This window comes from Quercus robur, chromosome 5 (assembly GCF_932294415.1).
Source record: "Quercus robur chromosome 5, dhQueRobu3.1, whole genome shotgun sequence".
In the NCBI taxonomy this organism is placed as follows: Eukaryota; Viridiplantae; Streptophyta; class Magnoliopsida; order Fagales; family Fagaceae; genus Quercus; species Quercus robur.
In genome coordinates, this window is record NC_065538.1 from 8,117,254 (window position 1) to 8,130,439 (window position 13,186).

Below are 13,186 nucleotides of genomic sequence, written 5' to 3' on the forward strand. Positions count from 1 at the left end.
AATAGAGAAGACTTGAAATAGAGAGGATTGTTTTCCAAAATCTTAATCATAGGAGACATATATCATTTCCATTTGAAATAAATTCATAATTCATTTCATGGTTTAAATTAAATATTATAAATTTAAACATACATCTAATATGATGTGGTATTATGTACACAGATAGATACCCAAAAAAAAAAAAAAAAAACTGAACTATTAAATAAAATATTTCCAATTGATTTAAAATAGAGATGTCTTTTACAAATGAGGTGCCATATGTATACTATTATATATACAAAGAAATATAGGTGCTAATTTTAAATATGAGATGTCATAAGTAAACTATCAATATATAGATTATAAATTATATTTTTCCAATCAAAACTTTCAATTTATTTTCAATATCCACCAAATTATTAAAAGTTAACTACATTTTCTAAAATAATGAATCATTTTCCAAAAAATATTTCTTAGAAAACTAGTATTTTATTTTCTTATATTTGATAACAGCTATAAAATGAATTGAAAAATTATTTCTTAACTTTTCTTATTTACCTTACTTGAGATAGAATTGTTTTCCTTATTTAGTTTCGTATAAGATAGAATTGTTTTCATCTGAAAGCAACTTTATCTCAAAATTAAGAGATAATTTTCCTTTAACCTCTTTTTGTTTTAAAAATTTTTCCCCCTATTACTACCCGTCTACCAAATACAAGAAACTGAGGAAAAACTATCTTCACTTACAACAAAATTCTTTTTCTTTCTTTGTTTTTTCCTTTCTGAAATTATATTTTTAAATTTTTGATTTTTGATTTTTGATTTTTTTGGGGAGAATCTTGAAAGCCTCACTCTCATATCAGCTAATTGATAACTATTCACAGTCGACTCCCCACATCCCCCTAAAACCCTCCAACTTTCCATATATAAATGCTTTATATGCAACAACCCATCTCTCATTAACAACACATACAAACACACACACAAAAAACACAACCAAACCCATTTTCCATGATGGCTTATTCTTGTTCTTCTTCTTCTTCATCTACCTCCTCCTTCTTCTCCATCAAACCCAAAACCCCATCTCCAAAACCCCATTTCCCAAAACCCCATTTCATCAAAGCCTCCACAAACCCATCTCCACCACCACCACAACAACAGCCAAAACCCATCTCAGTCTCCAAACCCCGCCGCCCACTCGACGAAAACATCCGCGACGAGGCTCGCCGCAACAACCCAACGTACTCCCACCTCTTCTCCGCCAAGTACGTCCCTTTCAACCCGGACCCATCTCACCAAACCTCCGACGAGTCCTACTCCCTCGACGAGATCGTGTACCGCTCCCGATCCGGCGGACTGCTCGACGTCGAGCACGACATCGCCGCCTTGAAAACCTACGACGGCAAGTACTGGCGCGACCTCTTCGATTCCCGCGTCGGCAAGACCACGTGGCCTTACGGCTCCGGCGTCTGGTCCAAGAAAGAATGGGTCCTCCCGGAGATCGACGACGCCGATATCGTGTCGGCTTTCGAGGGAAACTCTAACCTTTTCTGGGCCGAGCGTTATGGCAAACAGTTTCTGGGCATGAATGATTTGTGGGTTAAACACTGTGGGATTAGCCATACTGGGAGTTTCAAGGATTTGGGCATGACTGTTTTGGTGAGTCAAGTGAATCGGCTTCGAAAAATGAACCGTCCTGTTGTTGGGGTTGGCTGTGCCAGCACCGGAGACACCTCGGCCGCGCTTTCGGCTTATTGTGCCTCTGCTGGGATTCCCTCCATTGTTTTCTTGCCTGCTAATAGAATCTCCATTGCCCAGTTGGTTCAGCCCATTGCCAATGGCGCTTTCGTGTTGAGCCTCGACACTGATTTCGATGGATGTATGCATCTCATCCGTGAGGTAACCTCTGAATTGCCCATTTACTTAGCTAATTCATTGAATAGTTTGAGATTAGAGGGTCAGAAAACTGCTGCTATTGAGATTTTGCAACAATTTGATTGGCAAGTGCCTGATTGGGTTATAGTTCCGGGTGGGAATCTTGGGAATATATATGCTTTTTATAAAGGTTTCCATATGTGTAAAGAATTAGGCCTTGTGGATAGGATTCCTAGGTTAGTTTGTGCTCAGGCTGCCAATGCAAACCCGCTTTACTTGCATTACAAGTCAGGGTGGAAGGATTTCAAGGCTGTAAAGGCGAATGCCACGTTTGCATCCGCTATTCAGATAGGTGATCCCGTTTCGATTGATAGAGCAGTGTATGCCCTGAAGAATTCTAATGGGATTGTCGAGGAGGCAACTGAGGAGGAGTTGATGGACGCTATGGCGGAGGCGGATTCAACTGGGATGTTTATATGCCCGCATACGGGTGTTGCGTTGACTGCATTGATTAAGTTGAGGAAGAGTGGGGTGATTGGGAAGACAGATCGGACGGTGGTGGTGAGCACTGCACATGGGTTGAAGTTTACTCAATCTAAGATTGATTATCATTCTAAGGAGATTAAGGATATGGCGTGCCGGTTTGCTAATCCGCCAGTTCATGTCAAGGCTGATTTTGCATCAGTTATGGATGTGTTGCAGAGGTATTTGTTGAGTAAGTCGCCGAATCATTAGGGCATGATTGATTGTTGAGCATTGTTATTTGTTTTGGTTGGCTTTGGTGTTTGTTATTTTTGTTTTGCTTCTTGTTGTTTGATGTAGGGCAAGGAAATGTTTAAGATGAGTAACTGTTATACTCTTATATAAGCTTTGATAGGAAAGGAGTTTAGTTGTAACTTGTAAGGCAGCATAGCCAAATTTTGGACAAATTCCTTGTAATTTGAATTCGACGACATTTCTGTTTAGTCGTTTCTTGTGTTCTGTATGCTGCTCTGTGCTGGAGTTATATTTATGTTTCATCTGTTGACTTGCTTGTTTTATTTCATAATTTTCAGAATTGATGTAGTTCAACTAGTAATTTCTATGCTTTCTCTCTAGCTTTCATTTCATTGATTTGAACTAAAAACAGGTTTCTGAATATATAGAGCTGCAGGAGTGTGACTTTGACAAGCTGTGATATTGAATTTGTACATCCCTTCGTGAAATCATTTTATCTTGTACTTTGCTGTTGAAGCAATATTTTACACTTAAGAGTAATTGATGCCTGCATTTAAAGGTATATCTAAGAAGTTTTAGGGGAAGTAGTTCTTAACTTCTATGATCATGGTCACATCATGTTATGTTCTCCATCATTGTTTTCAGCCCACGCACCCCAAATGGGTTAATTTATTACAATTCTAGCAATCATTCAGTTTCTCACCTTTCTGCCAATCGCATGGTGATTCTGAGTTATTTTCTTCATTCTGAATGCAATTTATTTATCTTGGAGGGAAGCCTACAGGGTTGTAGAAACTAGAAAGTATTGAGTATTGACTTCCAAATCTGCAAAAGTTACTGTCTTTTGGAGATTGAAATACCTCTCAGCATGAGTGAGGCTGTCTGAAATTGGCAGGTATATGATTATTCCCTTCACGTGAGGAAACTGTAGTGGGCATGGAATTTGGCATCAGACTTTGCTGAGAGTATAAAAAAACGAAAGATCTGCAGGTATGGTGGTATGTGATCTTGACTTGCAGAAAATGGATTCAGAATAATCTTTGCTGTGAATTGATGGATTTAGATTCGGAAGAAACCAATAAACTCTTAGGTCATGTTTAGATTAATTTTAGCAAGCACAAACTCTAAATGGCAAAATAGTATCTATTATGATTGATTGTTTTGTTAATTCATAGAGCAAAATTCATGATGAACTCAGGAAAGTGTATCCCTTCCATGCTCTTGATGAACCCCAACCATTTGTTTACTCCTTGGCATCAAGAACAAAAGTTACAGATGGGCGTGGCACCTACCCCGTTGCAGTTCCTCCATCGCAGATTTGATCAGCCCCCACTCTCCCCCCAAAAAAGCCAAAAAAAAAGGCCAGAAATGTTGTGTGATTTCTTCCAGTTATTATTCTTCACGAGTGTTTGACAATGAGCTACTGTGAGAGTAAAAAAACTGTTTTGACTTGGATGTTCCCTGGTCTTCATTGTGCATCCCGTAGAGATCTTTGGGCCAAAAAGGCTGAACTTTTACTTAAGGATTCAGGTGGCATTGGATATGGGTCTGGCCTGGTTCAGAAATTGTAAATTTAAACATTACCTCTCAACCCCACCAGCCCACTAATGTAGACTCTTCAACCAGTTGATGTCAATTCAATGAACTTGGTCTGGAGTCTCTAGTCATTGAAAGATTTACTGCAAGCACCAATGACATGAACACTTTCTTTTTGGTTCATTGGACAATGATTGAGCCTATAAACAACACTTCCACCAACCCCACCGCCCCCACCCCCTCCCCCCCCCCCCCCCCCCCCCCCCCCCCCCCCCCCCCCAAACCAAAAACCCACCCAAAAAAAAAAAATTTTTTTTGGAAGTAGTTCTCTTTCATTTCTGACTTTTCTCATTTCTTGATATAGGCAAGATTAGATTGTTACGGCACCATCACTTTCCTTAATCATCCAATTCCTTGAGGTGTGGGGACCTTTCCAATGGGGGAGAGAAGGAAAAGAAAAAAAAAAAAAACCACATACAATTACATAGAAGTTAAAATAGCTATTTACCTATTTCAGAATTTTGATAATCAAAGTTCTTTGTTATTGAATTAAAGTTCAAAAAAAGAAGAAGAAGACGAGATATGTTGCAATTGAAGGAATATAGGGAACAAAATTATTTTTCTTCTCAACCATTCACTTCAATCGGACCCTCGGCTAACACAAATAATTTTCACTGATATTTTCAACGTTCAAGTGCTTCACAAAATTCCATAGAAATAAGATTAAACATTGTCACATCCCCATCCTTATAAACTAATAAAAAATTAAAAATGTGTTTGAACTTTGAATAGCATAGCTTTTTTTAAGCTTTTGTGTGTGGAAACTTGGGTTTTTTTTCAAAATAACACCAATATTCAAACAATTTTCTTGAACATAAGAGACTTGAGATGTTAATTATCTAAATAGTTTAAAAACAATGTTACTAAGAGACTTGAGATGTTAATTATCTAAATAGTTTAAAAACTAAGTCTTTCTAAAGGCAGCCGTCACTTCATAACGGTCAATGCATGTAAGCACAGCCAAGTCTTTCTAAAAGCCCCAATCATTTTCTTAAATAATTCTCTCTTTCTTTCTCTAATTCTCTGCACACTTAAAAATCATAGTACAATTCACAAAGCTATATACTTACGTACCAAGAAATTCACAGAGACCCCATAAAAAAAAAAAAAAAGAAAAAAAAATTCACAGAGCGAAATCAGAGAGTGAGGTATTTTTTGGAGGAAAATGGAGTTGAAACAAAGTGTAGAGCAATTCAAAGGCCAAACGAGGCTACCCAAATTGGCAATCCCAACAAGTTATGATCTTTGTCTCAAACTTGACCTCATAGCATGCACTTTTTCTGGTACAGTACAAGTTAACCTTAACATCCTTGAACACACTAAGTATCTCGTCCTAAATGCTCTAGAACTTGATGTTCATAAAGTCTGGTTCACAAAATCTAACAACCAAGTAAGTACATAACTCTTGTTCCCTCATTGAGTCTACTAGTTATGGGTGTTTTTTTAATGCTGTTTTTTCTTGGTTTTTGAAGACATATCAGCCGTGTGATGTTGTTTTGGATGGTGATGATGAGATACTAGTGCTGGTCTTTGATGAAATGCTTAGTCCTGGTGATGGAGTTCTGGGGATTGATTTTTCTGGGGCCCTTAACCAGCAATTGAAGGGACTCTATAGATGGTAGCTCTTTTTCTTGTTCTTTTTTTACCATAATTGTTTCCATGGAAAACATATTTTTTGGAGAATAACTCTTGTGGAAAACTTACCCATTTTCTTGTATTTTGGTTGCAATTCTGCAAATTCTCAGAAAAATCTTATGTTGTTTTTGGCTTGCATATAATATTATAAATAATTTCATGTAATTCCAAATAATTATAAAAACAAAAACTTTCATTTATGAAACTGGAAAAACATTTGATATTTTTTGGACCATTTAGGAGCTTCAAATGGAAATGTTAAATCCAAATTTGAAATCTTTGTGAAAATTATGTGGAAAGCGAACATATTTGAGCAAAATAGGTCATTTGGGAAAAAATAAAGTAATCAATCAACACCGGTCGATCAATAATTAGTCAACGATCAATCTGTTGAGTGAGAGGGGTGGGTGCAATGTTACCATTGGGAGAGTTTCTATTTATTTATTTTGTGTTTGTGTAGAGTATATTTGTGAGGGTCTATCGAGTATGTAATGTTTTGGAACATGTGTTTTGCATTGGACATGTTTCCCATTGACCACATAAAACATTTTTTGTTGATCAGCATTCTCCACTATACCTGTTGGAATATTCACGTGTGAGTGGTTTTATTAGCTAAGTAATGAAGTCCCACATGGATACATACGACAAGAATGTGTAGTTAATAACATAATTGTATCCAAATTGGTCCATCAGCTTAAACTTTTGGGTCAATTGGTGTTCTTGTACATATATTGACTATTCAATTAGGTTTTCCCAAGACGTTATCTCCCCAACAAGTAGGGGAAGAAACCATAGAAAAGAAAGAAGAAATGAAAATTTTTGAATTTTTAGTTACTATTGAGAATAATCAAGTACATAATAATCCCACCAATGAGGCAGAACTTGAAACAACTATGTAACAGACAGTTATTTGTCTTGGGCATTAACCCTTTTATTTTGACAGTACTTATGTGGATGGAGGAGTGAAGAAGAATATGGCAGTTACTCAGTTTCAAGCGGTGGATGCAAGGCGGTGCTTTCCTTGCTGGGATGAACCTGCTCTTAAGGTATGCATAATTAAGAATTTCCCTTTGCCCTTGAAATAACTCACTCTCTCACTTATTTAGAGCCCGGAATCAATTTACCTTAAGTGACATTTACTTGCGCCCCCTTTTTTAAAAGTAGTGACTTTTACATGCTTGTATGAAACAACAGGTAAAATAGAACTTTTAATCATGTAAACAGATTATAAACGATATTACCATAGATTTGTTTTTGTGAATAGCTTAAATGAAGCAAATAGGCAACATAGTATACTTGTATTTGTGTTTTGTTTAGTCAATTTTAATGAATATCAGGTGTAAGTGGCCACAAATATCTGATTAGAGTTAACTAATACTGTTCTTATGTGGTTTAAATTATTCTTGAAACTCCATTTTTTCTCTTTAATTTACTGCTGCTCAGGCATTTACTAATACATTCTTTACAGGCCACCTTCAAGATCACAATAGACGTGCCATCAGAATTGACAGCATTGTCCAATATGCCAACTACTGATGAAAAGCTCAATGAAAATATCAAGACTGTTTATTTTGAGGAATCTCCAATTATGTCGACTTATTTGGTGGCTGTTGTTGTTGGTGTATTTGATCATATTGAAGAAACCACAGCTGATGGTATGCATATAAGGCCGATGCTTCTTTATTTACTTTTTTTTTTTTTCTCTTCTTTTTTCTTTTCAAGTTTATGTAGACTTTTGCACTGTACATACAGGAACCAAGGTTCGTGTATATTGTCCTGTTGGAAAGTGTGATAAAGGGAAGTTTGCTTTAGATGTTGCTGTTAAGGCTCTTGACATATTTACTAGGTAATTCCCATGATCTTTTCTCTTGGTCGTGAGGAAATTTTTGAACTTTACACTCCTCAATCTTGTCTTTACATAGATCAATAAAATCAAATTTATCCACAATGACATGATTTAAAAAAAAAAAAAACAAATGAGGGACACTGTGACATTACATAGAGTTTGGTCTATAGTTATACACAGGAGAAGGTGAACTTTTCAGTACATTCTTGTTTGACCTTCCAAAGAACAGAATGAATTTTTATTTTTATTTTTTAAAATTTCCTTCTTTCCTTTCAATTGATTGGTAAAGATTAAAGGAACAAGTTAGTTTCTCTGAAACCTGACTCTAAAACCTAGTTGAGTTGTAAATATGACGTATAAGGTTAAAAGAGAGAAGAGGAGAAAAGAAGGATGGAGAGAGAGAGAGAGGCTTGAGAAAATGTCTAAGGCTTTCCTAAGCATTCAGTCACCTTAGCACATATTTATGTTAGATTTTATGCAATGATTACAAGAATACCTTTATGCTAATGTAAAATAACATGCTAATAAGTGGAAGTAACTCTAACAACTTCATCCAGATACTTCTCAACTCCTTACCCACTTCCAAAACTTGATATGGTTGCTGTTCCTGAATTTTCTGATGCGGCTATGGAGAATTATGGTTTGATCACATACCGTGAAAATGTGCTACTTTACGATGATTTACTTTCTCCGGCAGACAGGAAGCAGTTTGTAAGTTACATATCTAACAGAATTTACATTTCATTTTTCTCTTTTGCATTATGATCCTCCCAAAAAATAATCAATCTGCTTTGAGGCCTAGCAGGTCCTGCTTGTCATGAAATGCAATTTCAAGACACCTTTTGTTTTACTTTTTCTACGTTCCCTTTTTATAAATCAAAAAACATAATAGGGAAATGTAGTATTCTTTTTTATTTCCCCAAAAAACCTTATTATAGAATAACTGACTACTATTGATAATTTCTTGATGCAGTCAATTCATTAAATGGTTTATTATATAGTGCTATTAATAAGAAAAATCTGGAACAAATAACAGAACAATTTCAATGGAGATCATAATTACTTTGAAATAAGTATTCTTCTATCCTAAATAGTTGTTAGTTCTTTAAATCATATTCTGGTTGTGTCAGCTCACAATTGCTGTATCACATGAAGTAGCCCATCAATGGTTTGGCAATCTGGTAACAATGGAATGGTGGAGTCATTTATGGCTTAATGAGGGATTTGCAACATGGGTAAAATTGAGTCATCTTACATTACTGCTTCCACTTGCTGGCTATTTCAATACATTCATTTTTCTTTTAAAATCTCTATTTGATCTTAAATTTCCAGGTAAGTTATATGGCCACTGACATCATGTTTCCTGAGTGGAAAATATGGACTCAATTTCTTCTAAAAACAAATGATGGCCTGCGTATGGATGCATTGGAACAATCGCATCCTATTGAGGTAAGGAAGTGAATGCTTTTGTTAAAAGTTGCAAATAGCACATCAACTATGCATGTTATATTATTTATCTTGTTAGTGAATCAAGTGATAAAATCAACAATCTTTTTAATTGGCAAACTACTTCCTAAAATTGCATGTTCTTCGGGATTTCAAGCACTGCAATGAACAGCATCAAAGTAAATTTATTGACACAAAGTCAACCTAGTGTGTGTGTGTGTTCACATGCATGTGCATCTGTCATCAGAGTGTGTGGAGCACTACCTAGTAGGAGGGAGGTGACAGTGCAGGGAAATATCCTATAATCCAACTCCAAAGATTGAAGCACTAATTGTACTATATTATAAGTAAGTCTCAATTATGAATTCAATCGAGAAAAAATTGTTAGGCAATTTTCGATATAAAGCATGACTTTAACTTGTAATTCAACTCTGTCCATCACATGATATTTGGCATATTTGCAGGTGGAGGTACACCATGCTCGTTCAATAGAGGAAATATTTGATTCTATCAGCTACAAAAAGGGATCTGCTGTTATTCGAATGTTGCAGGGTTATCTTGGTGATGGTACATTTCAGGTGGGATAGTTCATGCTTGACTTAAAATAGTTAAGTTATTTATATATGGAGCACCAAATATTGATTCTGTAATTTCATAGTAAAACCTTCTATGCAATATTTCATAACCATTTCTTGGAAAATCTATACAGAACTAATGCTTGGCATTTATCAGTTAATATCATTTGTTTATAAAGCTTTAATGGCTCTTTTGTTTATTAAGCAGGTTTGGCACTTTATAATTGTCAAGGCTGTTATGTAATTTATGTTCATTTCTGATCATATTCTAGGTTAACAATGCTATTATAGTCTTCAATTATTCAATGGGCTAAAAGAATATATATTGATACCAAATGGGCTCAAAAATTAAGAGTGGATTGGGGTTTGATCCAGTGTGTAGGATGCTTTTGCCAAGAAACACCTTCTAGGTATTTTCTTTTGCAGAAATTCTTGCTCCAGTGTCTGTTCTTCTTTTAGAGTCTACGTATTTTCCGTGTCACTTATATTTGTCAAATCGGAATCTTTCTTTGATCACCTATTCCACTAATCGCAGTCACTACAATGTATCATTTCTCAGTGCAGTAGACCTTTATATCACAGTTTCATGAAAATAAGGTTCTTAATAACAAAAATTTCAGCATGAACATTTTTCTTTTGTCAACATGTTATGCACACAAATTTATGAACAAAATGGCTGAAGGGAAAGGCCTGAATTATATTCCTGTAGACATTTAATTCGCACTTCTTGAATGTGATCAAAAAATTTCACCATGTAATGAGTGGATAGAAAATTAACTTTGAATAAATTACATATATAACTCTGTGACATCTTATTTGAACCAGAAATCCTTAAGTTCGTACATAAAAAGATATGCTGGAAAAAATGCAAAGACAGATGATTTATGGGGAGTTCTTTCAGAGAACTCTGGTGTTGAACTCAATTCGATGATGGATGCTTGGTCAAAGAAAAAAGGATTTCCAGTTATCTCTGTAAAATACAAAGATAATATTTTGGAATTTGAACAGGTATTATTATTAATTAATAAGCAAACGGGCATTTCTTAAAATCTTAGGTCAAGTTATTCGTCTTTATCTATGACCATCTTTGTTATTGTGGAAATCTGATACAGTTTTAAGATTTGCAGTCGCAATTCCTATCATCTGGTTTGGGTGGTGATGGACTCTGGATTGTTCCAATAACCTTATCAATTGGTTCATATAACAAATGCAAGACTTTCCTTTTGGAAACTAAATCTGGAAAAGTGGATATATCTGAACTGGTTCATTCTCCCCATGAAAACTCAAGCTCAGTTAATGAAAAGAATAAAGAGAAATGTGATGACCATTTCTGGGTCAAAGTTAATACTGAGCAGAGTGGTTTCTACAGGGTAAATTATGAAGATAAGCTTGCAGCTCGACTTAAGAAAGCCATAGAGAGTAATTGCTTGTCAGCACCGGATAAATTTGGTGTGTGCCGTATCCAACAATAAATTAATAACTGATCATATGTTGTTGTATTAGGCTGGCTGTATTCATAGGAAACTGATCACATGGTGTGAAGTATACTAGATTTCTGACTTTGGTGTTTAGTTCCTAGGGTACGTGTCACAACAGGGAAGCATTGTTGTGACTAGAGTTTGGCAAATGAATGGCAAAATTAAGACTGCATATTTGGTCTCTATATGTTAATTCCTTATAAATACCAAGCCTATCCTCTCTTTATAATAAATTCCTTACATTAGGGGTTTTTCTTGATTTATGCCATTATAAGTTCTGCAGTCATGGTCAAATAGCATAAAACTCCTTTTACGTCTCAATTTTCAGGCATTTTGGATGATACATATGCTCTTTGTGAGGCTTGCAAACAACCACTGTCATCTTTGCTTTCTTTGATGGTTGTGTACAGAAAAGAGCTTGATTTCATTGTGTTATCGAAACTCATTAATGTAAGGAAAACTTCTATATCTTGATAATGTTACTATCAACCCCAAATATTTACTAGGACTTGACTTTTTTAAGTGATGTGCACAACAGGTGTGTTATAAAGTTATGGAGATAGCTAGTGATGCCATCCCAGCTGTAGTGAATGAGTTGAAACAATTTTTCATTGATCTTCTCCTCTTTTCTGCAGAGTAAGAACAATCACCATACATATTATTATGTCAATGACTGCATTCCAACTCACTGGTTGCTGGATACTGATTGGAACCTCTTCTTCACAATTTTTTACTTTGAGTGGAGATGAGCTTGTTGATCAGTGTGCAAGTTTCTTGGTTGGGGCTGACGTGTAGGCCAAAAAAAAAAAAAAAAAAAAAAAAAAAACACAAGGATATTTTTTAGTATCTAGCAATTGTGCATTAAATTGTTTTTCAAACATATGGATACCTATCTTTCTAAATGAATATCTTCGTCTTTATAATGTTTGCAGCCTCCTTGGCATTATCTTCAAATTACTGTTATATACGTACTGATTTCAGTTAATAGAGTGAAGTAAACTTCTTCATACACTTCAATATCATTTTTTTTCTTTGTGCAGAAAATCAGGTTGGGAATCAATATCTGGAGAGAGTCATTTAAACGCACTGTTGAGAGGAGAAGTCTTTCTGGCTTTGGCCACTTTTGGCCATAATAAAACTCACAAGGAAGCAATCCAGCGCTTTCAGATGTTACTGAATGATAGAAATACTCGTCTCCTGTCAGCCGACACTAGAAAGGTAATGTATTTTTGAATAACTTCCTTATTTGTAGGGGCATTTCAAGTTTGATATTCAACAGTGGTGTATGCTTTGCAGGCTGCTTTCATTGTTGTAATGTTAAATGCTAGTACCACAGATAGGAATGGATTTGAGTCCCTACTGAAGCTCTATAGAGAAGCGGATACTGTGCAAGAGAAGGAATTGGTTTTACGTAAGATTTAGTAACATTTGAAATAATATCCTGTGTCACTTTTTGGGTTAAAGCTACTTAAATTTAATGCCATTCTTTCATCCACAGGTTGTCTTGCATCTTGTCCAGACCCAAATATATTGCTTGAGGTTCTAAATTTTATGTTGTCTGATGAGGTATTGGTTGTGCCAATTAAATCATGGTTTCTAACGGCCTTGTCTTCCTTGCTGGTCTAATTGTTGCTCATCTAAATATCCTTTTAGGTTCGAGATCAAGATAGTATTTACGTGCTTTTCATGATAAGTTCAGAAGGCCGTGAGGTAGCATGGAGATGGTTGAAGGTATGCAGTTCATCGTCAACATCTTCATGATGAGTTTTACTTTTGAATATTACCATCATTTTGGGATTCAGGAAATAATTGGGATTATGTCTAATTGTGTATATGGTCTAGAAAGTATTATCATTGGGAATTAAGAAGCAATTAATTACTTTGAATGTTTTCATCTATTTTGAAGTTTTCTTCTTGAATTAAAATTTGCGGAGACTTATATATTCGGTGATAAATGCAGGAGAATTGGGACTTGATCTTTGCCAAATATGGTGTGATGTTAACCTACTATTGCATTACTAAGATTCTCCCTCTGGTAA

The 13,186-nt window shown here is 35.5% G+C and overlaps 2 protein-coding genes across 7 annotated transcripts in view; both read left to right on the plus strand.

Moving 5' to 3' along the window:
* Nucleotides 1-921: 921 nt before the first annotated feature.
* On the plus strand, nt 922-2,822 carry LOC126725012 (threonine synthase, chloroplastic-like). The gene has a single exon (XM_050429485.1). The coding sequence runs from the start codon at nt 991-993 to the stop codon at nt 2,587-2,589; it is 1,599 nt and encodes a 532-aa protein (XP_050285442.1). The 5' UTR covers nt 922-990; the 3' UTR covers nt 2,590-2,822.
* A 2,282-nt stretch (nt 2,823-5,104) lies between these two features.
* LOC126725013 (aminopeptidase M1-like) overlaps nt 5,105-13,186 on the plus strand; it is a 104,223-nt gene continuing 96,141 nt past the window's right edge. The window contains exons 1-18 of one of the 6 annotated variants that reach the window (XM_050429486.1): nt 5,108-5,557; nt 5,640-5,785; nt 6,746-6,848; nt 7,271-7,457; nt 7,555-7,648; nt 8,206-8,359; nt 8,779-8,883; nt 8,981-9,097; nt 9,559-9,672; nt 10,495-10,677; nt 10,797-11,118; nt 11,476-11,597; nt 11,686-11,783; nt 12,188-12,365; nt 12,444-12,558; nt 12,646-12,713; nt 12,801-12,878; nt 13,108-13,182. In XM_050429486.1, the coding sequence (XP_050285443.1) occupies nt 5,333-5,557; nt 5,640-5,785; nt 6,746-6,848; nt 7,271-7,457; nt 7,555-7,648; nt 8,206-8,359; nt 8,779-8,883; nt 8,981-9,097; nt 9,559-9,672; nt 10,495-10,677; nt 10,797-11,118; nt 11,476-11,597; nt 11,686-11,783; nt 12,188-12,365; nt 12,444-12,558; nt 12,646-12,713; nt 12,801-12,878; nt 13,108-13,182 (2,484 nt within the window). In that variant the 5' untranslated portion in view covers nt 5,108-5,332. Of the gene's footprint in view, nt 5,558-5,639; nt 5,786-6,745; nt 6,849-7,270; nt 7,458-7,554; nt 7,649-8,205; nt 8,360-8,778; nt 8,884-8,980; nt 9,098-9,558; nt 9,673-10,494; nt 10,678-10,796; nt 11,119-11,475; nt 11,598-11,685; nt 11,784-12,187; nt 12,366-12,443; nt 12,559-12,645; nt 12,714-12,800; nt 12,879-13,107; nt 13,183-13,186 lie in introns of all 6 variants that reach the window. The other 5 variants (XM_050429488.1, XM_050429491.1, XM_050429487.1 and 2 more) reach the window with 5 other exon arrangements.

What these genes read in the sequence shown, in the direction of transcription:
- LOC126725012 (XM_050429485.1), top strand. Translation starts at nt 991, where the DNA reads ATGATGGCTTATTCTTGTTCTTCTTCTTCTTCATCTACCTCCTCCTTC.